Source organism: Salvelinus namaycush, chromosome 15 (assembly GCF_016432855.1).
Source record: "Salvelinus namaycush isolate Seneca chromosome 15, SaNama_1.0, whole genome shotgun sequence".
In the NCBI taxonomy this organism is placed as follows: domain Eukaryota; kingdom Metazoa; phylum Chordata; class Actinopteri; order Salmoniformes; family Salmonidae; genus Salvelinus; species Salvelinus namaycush.
In genome coordinates, this window is record NC_052321.1 from 26,132,334 (window position 1) to 26,141,126 (window position 8,793).

Below are 8,793 nucleotides of genomic sequence, written 5' to 3' on the forward strand. Positions count from 1 at the left end.
TGCATTGCTTGCTGTTTGGGGTTTTAGGATGGGTTTCTGTACAGCACTTTGAGATATCAGCTGATGTAAGAAGGGCTATATAAATACATTTGATCTACCAAATGAAAGCTAGTGAGAAAATACTGTAAGTTAAGGCCACTGTGAGATGAGTCAAAGTTGCCACATGATAAAGCCTTACACACATTCCGATACATTTAGTATCATGTCAAACGGTAATTATGATGACAAAATAATGTCAAGACATGATACCGATATATGGCCTGGTATATCACATTATACCGCTAATAATTAATTCTATACACATGATGTACATTTCAAACTTACTTAAACAAACCTGTCTCTAGTCAACAATCAGCATGAATGCTCAGACATACAGTGCATACTGCAATACATGGTTCATAACCTGGACATGGCTGTTGTGGTCATTCAGTCAATAGATAGAGGAAGTCCAGATTGTTGTGCCATTATTGATATAAATGGTATCCAAACATTTACGTTTCACAAACAAAGTGGAGTCCCATCAAGGGCTTGTTGTACAACACAGACATGGAAGACACTAGACTCATGCTTTGAATAAAACAATGAATATTAGCAATAAAGGACAGCAGCACAAATCCAACTGAAGAAGTTTTTGGACTTTAAATAGACCTCTGAAATTTCAATATTCTGGTTGTCATACTGTATTTCTTTTTTTTACATTTTAACACTTCAACCCTCTTTAGTGGACAAAACATGTCACCTAGCAAAGGTAGCTTTTGGACAAGTCATATGTCAATTTCTTTCCCATTTCTTAAAAGCTGATAAAAACATTTCATGAGGATGAGAGTAAGAGTCAAAAGCTCATGAGCACATCTCGCTCCTGTACACTGGTGTAAAATTGCTTCCCAAATACAAAGGAGTGCAGTCCAGCCCTTTGCTTTTCAGCCAACGCCATGATGATATTCAGGTCACCTTCCACCATCAGGTCGAGGTCGGTCTTCAAGCTGCGCAAGGAGCGGAAAGGCTTCTTTCCCTTTTGCCTGTGGGTGGCGAATTCAAACTGTTATCAAAAGTTGTACTACATGGTGTGCTGCTGTGCTGTGGCAAAAGTCATATTAAAACCAATTACATCTGCTTCCATAGTGAGAGGTAACTCACGTCTCATCTTCAATGTATTTGAGTAGTACGAGCGCCTTCCTGTGAAGGATCAGCAAGAACTGAGCCAAGTAAGTACTTCGCAGATTGAGACCTGGCTTCAGCATGAACACCTGGGAACAAAACAGAATTAACTATTACAGTTGGCCGTGATAAGCCTTTAACGGCTGACAAATGACAAGAACATTTTTCGCACCACAAATATTGTTGCTTACTTTGTGCCGGTGTCTTACCTCATCTATAAATGACTTTACCAGGGTGTCTTTATGCATAACGTCCTGAAATACATTTCTGAGAAAAGAGTGGAGCTTTTAGTGGTCATAAAAAACAGAATAACATCCATATTTCTTTCATTAATGTAAACAAGACAAATACAAATTTGATACATTTCAAATAAATCAAGCAATGCGTTAGGCAGCAAAATAAACATTGCCAATTCCAATCTAATTGGAAGAACAGAACAGGAGAGAAGAGAGCATACAGGTCGGGGGTGAAGGACTCGGTGTGGATGCCAGTGTCGGGGGCGATGTTCTCTTCGCTGGCCGCCTTCCAGAGTGCGCTGAGCTCTGAGCGCATGTAGCGTCGCTGAATGTATGTGTGCTCGTGGCAGGGTGGCATCTGCTTCACCGTGTTGATGTCCACGTCGATGTGCGTGGTCGGGTAGGGTGAGTACAGCACCTGGCGGAAGGGCAAGACAAAACTGCCCATGGAGTCCTGGGTGGGAGAAAGGAGTGGGAGAGTAATGAGGAGGGGGATCACAATGCCAAAGTGGCAGTCTGTTGTAAAGGTATGAGCTTTTGTTCATTTTTTGAGGCCTTGGTTTGAATAAAGACTATTCATTTGCAATACATTTACATGCACTTAAAATGGGATAATATCGATGTGAGTAAAACAAGGCTTTAATGTATCTCTCATTGAACCGAAGCTCATTATTAGTTTATTATTTGAAACAGGTGTGTTAGTGCTGGGCTGGCACATCCAGTAGGAAAACTGTAATTTAGAGTGGTGTGGTACCTTGAGGAGGCCTTGTACAAACAGTCCTGTGTCATACTTGAAAGTAGAGTCAGCTTTACAGTACCGAGAGCACTTCCTCTCAGCAGGGGTGAGGAAGAGGCACAGCGTGCGCACTATCTAGAGCGCAAGAAAACATATGAATGAATATCAATGTGGAATACCTTTCAACAACATCCACATTTCCGAGAGGGAGAGAGGATTTGGAGGTGTGTGTGAACCAGTAGTGGGATTTTGTATGCTGTAATATTTTAGATACACAATAACATATGCAGACACGTCTGTGTCTAGAACATTTATGTTGATACAGCTAGTGTGTGGATGAGTGTGAATACATATGCTGATACATCAGCCAGTGTATGCATGTGCTTAGCACAGAGTATTGGCAGCCTGTCAGTACCTTGTTGACTTTGTCTGGGTTGCTTCCGACCACCATGGAGCAGCCACAAGTTTGGAGATGAGAACTGACTGCCCTGAGAGACGGAGGCAAATTTAATTTGGTGTATTATTTATTAATGACAAGGATGAGGGATGGTCACTTGATATTAATTTAGTATAATGAGAACATGAGCAAGATTAAAATGTAATGAAATGTGTCCGTGTGTGTGTGTGGGCTTGTATTACTATCTTTGTGGGTACCAGAAATCCACAAAAGTCCAGGGACATTTCCCAGATCCTCACGAATACACAGGCTATTTTAGGTTTGGGGGTTAGGTTAAGGGTTAGGAGGTTTAGTGGTTAAGGATTTTGAATGGAAATAAATGTTAGGTCCCCACAAGGATAGTAAAAGATTTGCTGTGTGTCTGTCATTCAATATCGGCCTCTAAATGTCCAAATAAGAGGATTAATCAAATAAATCTCATGACAAAAAATTGTTTCCTGACTACTGCAAGAACACTCAAAAGCTGAGTAAATAAATTGTGACTTGCAGTGCATTTGTCATCTCCACAGGCAGCTAAGATAATTGTTTCGACAGATCTGTCAGGGGTGCATAACTGCACTCCACTGATAACTACGACCTAATCACAAATATAGTGTGCAAGGTAAGCAATGTGTACCCAATGGACCAACCAAGCTTGGACAAAAAAAGAGAGGAAAGGTGCTAAACTGAGGGAGAGTGAAACATTCTTCAACCCTGTGACTATCCCAGAAAATAAAACCACAGAAGCACTCAAAGTTGTTTCTTGATAGTGGGCAAGTAAGATTACTCATCATTTTTGGTTAAAATAATGGTTTTGGCCACTGCAAAAATACCAGGTAGACAACTCGCAAGCAGATGCTTCCAATTTTCATAATTACATTTCTATACAAGGTAGGCCTAGGACTGAATCCCAGACAAGTTTCCTAAAAGTGTTTACTTGTGCAGGAAATCTTCATGACAGCTGTCTCCGATGTCATCGTCATTTAGGATGGTGTCCTTGATCTAACACGGAGGGAACAAACACGGTTCTTGGTGAAATAATCATCGACACGAAGGACAAGATCTTTTTTTTCTTTTTTATACCTACTATAGCGAGACATACAGAAAATTAAAGTGGAATAGTGAGTTAGCAATTTGTCTCATTGATGAACATCAAAATATTTATCAAAGCTTCAGTCGAGCCTCAGTGGTTTGAGCTTTCTTTTTTCACATAGATGAATGATGTGGAGGCTTTGAAATTTTAGTTTCATTTTCAACGTTATTTTGGGGGGGTGTAACGAAAGCCGTGTGAGACTTAACAAATCAGTGAAACTAGTTCGATGTCATTCTTGGATGTAATAATGTGACAGTAGTGATAATAGTCTCCTTCTCGTGGAGGTAACTGTTTAAGAAAAGTTCCTACATAAATGGGTATGCATAGTTCTACTGTAGTATTTGCAAAGTACTGTTTTGCATGATGAAAGTGTTGCCCAATGTGCATGATTGCTTCAGATACTCACATCTATGTCCTCTGGGACACTGTGTGTCTTCATGGATGACAGCAGCTCCATGATGGGGACAATCTCTGATGACAGCACAGAAATTATGTTGTAGCCCTGTACGTCAATGACAAAAAAAGGCATGGCAGGCTTCATGATTCAGGTGTTAGTGCTGACTTACTTGATTTTAACCATTTCGCTCTTTGGAGAGCATAGATCATTCACGTGCTGGGTTAGAACAAGAACATCAATTTCCCTAGGAATGGATTGAGAAACACTGCCTTAAGGGGATGGCCTAGTATGAGGCAGATTTGGAACATGGCATCTGAATACTTACCTTCTGCATCCAGATGCGTCCCTTGCGGATTATGTGTTTGAGCCTCTCCACACAGACCATGTGCAAGGGCAGGTAGAAGGCCAGCTCTGTCTGCGGCAGGATGATGGACAGGGCACAGGTGTTCTTGTCACCCTTCAGCTCGCCGTCGAAGATGAGCGAGATGATGATGACACCCTTCTCGGCTAGGACGAAGAACTTGACGTCCACGGCGCCGCACTCTGCGCTGCGCAGAATCTCCCCGTTCAGCGTGTGATTGGCCAGGAAGGTGACTTCGCCATCGCTCAGCAACAGTGGTTGCTCGCACCTGGGAGCCCAGATGTGACACACCCGCGGGCCCAGGATGTTGTCCCAGTAGGCAAAGGTGGCAGCGAAGATAGGGCATTCTCCTTCAACAGTCACCTCTGTCTTAGCCACTGTGGGCGACTGAGGTGGGCCTGAAGACATTATACTTTAACTATTTACTGTTCCTGGGAGGGGGAGGTCAAGAAGAAGACTAGACAGGTGGAACGTAGTGTGACCAGGCCTAAGCCTGGTTGGTAGAAATATGCAGCTCTTTATTGTTCAACCTGTGTTATAGGAAGATAAAATAAACATGTTAGAATATAGTATCACCTATAATACTGCACTCTAGCACCTTCACAAATACAAATCAATCACCATCAAAAAACAACACTGTTTTGAAATCTATTTTGAAGGTTTAGGGTTACTGTCTACAGCGTTCAAGGTTCATGTTTTTCAGGGGTTTAATAAATGTGAAACATAAAAGACGAACTACACATCCTGACATGCCGCACGTCTGAATACATTCTTCTTCTATGAGGTTTAACGGCAGTTGGCATCCAATACATGTTGCATTACCGCCACCTACTAGACTGGAGTATAACTCCCTTGTACTTCACTGAAGAAAAAAATTAATAAAACAAATACCCTACCATCTAACACTACACTCACTTAAATAAATACCATACTCCACTATTTAAATCTATTTAGTCCTACTTCAGGCCAACAGCCTGAAAGGATGGGACACCACCACTCAACACACCCTGTAACTCTGACATCAAGACTCGCACACACAAATACCTCTCTGCAGCTGCCACCACAACCTCTTATCTGCGACTTACGTTCCATCCTTGCAGTACAGTTGATAACCATTGCTATAAATGCCAAAAAGCCAATCTTACTGAAGCAAATATCACTTGTTGGTTCATCCCTCTGTACTGGTACAGATAGACTACTCACACTACTCCTCTCAGTATCCCTCCCCCTTGACCCATCTTCATCTACCTTCTTCACTGCCTCAGCATATGACAACTTCTGCATTACACTAACTTTGGAAACCTCAAACTGCCTATCTCGCACTGGACATTTCTGATCCCCAGCCCCATGGGCACCCCTACAATTAACACAGACCACTACTTTCCCCCAATGCTTCACATTCCTTTGTCTTATGCCCTTCTGCACACTTCTCACACCTAGGAATCTGCCTCCTACACACTGCTGCCACATGACCATAAGCTTGACACCTGTAACAACAATGTATTCGGCACAAAAGCTCGTACAGGATAACTTATATCCTAACATCAATTTGTTGGGCAAACAATGACTTATGTTTCACTGCCCACGCCACCCTGTCTTCGTCGCACCAAACGACGAGCATCACAAACACCGGGAATTTTCCCCTTCAGTTGGTCAGTATTCACTCCCTTCAATGGCGCCCTTTTCTTGAGAGCAAAACAATTCACATCTCTTGCCACCATTCGTTTAACATGGAGCGCCTGGTCCCTCTGACCAGCAGAAACACAAAACAATTATCACAAGACCACTTCTGGTTACCCTCACCGATTCCACAGCACCCATGTCGGTTTTCACCCACCCTGAAATCACAAATGGATCAGCCAAAAGGCAAGAGTCAACTTTTTCCAAAAATGTCACTCCTACTGTCACAGACTCATCTTTATCCCGACCTTCGGTGCAAGCCTCGGGCTCCGAGAACTTCACCACACCCTCATTCATTTACATTTCTCCTCCTGTCTTCAACTCACCCTGCTTACACTTTCTACCATTATTTTTTAACAAACCATCTCCCTTTTTTAACCGACTCAAGCTCACTCTCTTATCCCTTTCGCTCTTAGACCTCCTCTGCATCCTCATTTCATCCATTCCACCTCCGTATTCCAAGTAGAAGTCTCCTTGTGATAATACTACACTTCTCCTGACATCTTCTTTTTCTTCTTCTTGCCTTGTCAAGGGACGCCATTTAACCGGCTGCCACAACCAGTATGAACCCCTCGGGATGTAGAGCTCAACAGCGCATCCCACTTGTAGCCATTTCGTCTGAATACATGTTCAATTATATCTACATTTGAAAGAGAGGAGTTACTCACCAAAGTCTCATCGTATTTCAATTGTAGCTCCCATGAAGAGCCACAGAAGGTTTAGCGTTGAAAAAAACAACATAATAATCACTTCCTCATTTGTCAATACTACGTAATTTGCCGTGAGGCATACTGCCCTCTGGCGAAATATTAAGGTATCTAAAAGAGATTATGTCATTTCCCCTGCAAAAAAAAGTATACAAATTAGGTGGTGATTCATATATCTTTCTGTTTATATTTACTTGACTCTTGACTTGCACCTGCTTTACAAACAAACATCACTGCATGAGCAACAGGTATCTGGGTTGCGTTGAGTGAGGCAGGGAGGATTTTTGTTGTTGTTGAATGAAGGTCAATGAATTATGCCTCCAGCCAGGCCCATTTAAAATTAACTTTTTAATTCCCTTTTAGCCATGTAGGATAATCTTACCCTCACCAATCCATTAGGGGTGGAAATGTGCAACTGACCATATGTTCATATATGGTCTATGAACTGACCTTATATCACTGAGTGTCTAGGGTAGCAACTCATCCACTCCTCTTCCCAGGGCCTCTTTACCACCCTCTCCTTGTAACGAAGTACAGTACTCATTGTAGATCATCAACAATTTCTCTTAAAATTATTGGGATTGGATTACATCAAACAATATTGGATCATGGAATCCTTGGTTATGTTGTGAAATTGTCAGATAAAAGTGTAAAAAGAGGCAGGCTGTGAAAATAAGCTGTTATAAGCACAAATCACATTAACAATTTTTTTTCAAGTGATGATAGGCAATTTTACTCAGGCTTCTCAAGAGGGTTCAACTGCCATATTTCAAAGAAGAAACTGTGGATGCTGGGCACAATAATAACCCAGAGCCCTTTTACTCTCATTCCAAATGAGGCACACACACAAGCATCTCTGTAATGGTTGGAAACAGAGAACTTCAAAGAATCCAGTCTCAGCTGGCTTAAATCCCTTTTTGACAGCTGCACTTCGACGCCATACTGGAAAAACTAACAAGCAAATAAACTGTGGATTTTGGATAAGACTATCAGACTGACAATGATCAGAGAAAGACACAGAGCAGGCCATCTCTTAGGCATCATCTTGGGTTAGAGTATTTGAAAGACCAATAACAACACCCATGAATGGACAGATGATGAATGGTTGCATTTATTCTGTGCTTGTCACTATGTCTCAATTTGTTTACCATTGGGAAATGTATTCCATTGCTAGCCTGAGCCACTGATCCCAGCATCTGTCTGATTTAGCCAGGGGGTCTCCCATCCAAACACCGACTAGGCCCAGCCCTGCTTTAGCTTCAGGCGAAAAGACAGCCAGGGTGGTATGTCTGCTGTTGTGGAGGCTGCTGAGGGGAGGACAGCTCATAATAATGCCTGGAAAGGAGAGAATGGAATGGCATCAAACACATCGAAATCAAATGTGTTTGATGTATTTGATACCGTTTCACTTATTCCGCTCCAGCCATTACCACGACCCCGTCATCCTCAATTAAGGTGCTACCAACCTCCTGTGGTCTGCTGTTGTATTCAATAAAAACCTCATCCCACACAGAAAAACAATTTAATTGCTAACATTTGCCTAGGACTTGAGGTAATAGGAGTTTAAAGCTAAAACTTTCCGTTACTGATAACTGGTGCCTTACTTTTCCTTTTAGTCAGTAATTGTGTTTCGCCTTCAAGGCCATGGTCATTCATTCTCACTAATTAGCCATGACCCCCTAAGCACCGCTATGACCGCTCCATCAGCTAAGGTGCTTGACTTCTGCCTCACTGTCTTGACCGTTGTCTGACATGCAACCACTAACCAAAATGAAAGAATAGCTGTTTTGTGTCTTCAAAATATGCTCTAAGTTATAGGCATAAAAAATGAATACCTTTGTGTTTTAGCAACAGGAATCATGAATTGAAAAGGCTACACCAGCTCAAACAAGCATCAATAGAATGGAACTATTTAAAGCACACTTTTAAGATAGATCTAAGGAGAATAAAAGACGGAATTAATCAGAACCTATCATCGTGGTTGTCTTC

The 8,793-nt window shown here is 42.0% G+C and overlaps 1 protein-coding gene across 2 annotated transcripts; it reads right to left on the reverse strand.

Moving 5' to 3' along the window:
* Positions 1 to 620: 620 nt before the first annotated feature.
* Positions 621 to 6,853, reverse strand: LOC120060369 (guanine nucleotide exchange C9orf72-like). 2 transcript variants are annotated; one of them, XM_039009641.1, is made up of 10 exons: positions 6,766 to 6,853; positions 4,382 to 4,947; positions 4,066 to 4,161; positions 3,504 to 3,568; positions 2,546 to 2,618; positions 2,149 to 2,265; positions 1,616 to 1,848; positions 1,368 to 1,425; positions 1,138 to 1,247; positions 621 to 1,019 (listed from the first exon to the last, which is right to left on the reverse strand). In XM_039009641.1, the coding sequence occupies exons 2-10, from the start codon at positions 4,823 to 4,825 to the stop codon at positions 833 to 835; spliced, it is 1,383 nt and encodes a 460-aa protein (XP_038865569.1). In that variant the 5' UTR covers positions 4,826 to 4,947; positions 6,766 to 6,853; the 3' UTR covers positions 621 to 832. The 2 variants fall into 2 exon arrangements, with proteins under 2 accessions (XP_038865569.1, XP_038865570.1); XM_039009642.1 differs by lacking the exons at positions 2,149 to 2,265; positions 2,546 to 2,618; positions 3,504 to 3,568.
* Between the last annotated feature and the right edge of the window lie 1,940 nt (positions 6,854 to 8,793).

Bases quoted from the DNA above. Each gene is read 5' to 3' on its own strand.
- LOC120060369 (XM_039009641.1), bottom strand. From the start codon at position 4,825: ATGTCTTCAGGCCCACCTCAGTCGCCCACAGTGGCTAAGACAGAGGTG. The intron at 2,619-3,503 runs GTAAACACTTTT...TCCGTCTCTCAG, and splicing joins CATGAAGATTTCCTGCACAA to GGCAGTCAGTTCTCATCTCC. The intron at 1,426-1,615 runs GTATGCTCTCTT...CTCTTTTCTCAG, and splicing joins GAGTCCTTCACCCCCGACCT to AAATGTATTTCAGGACGTTA.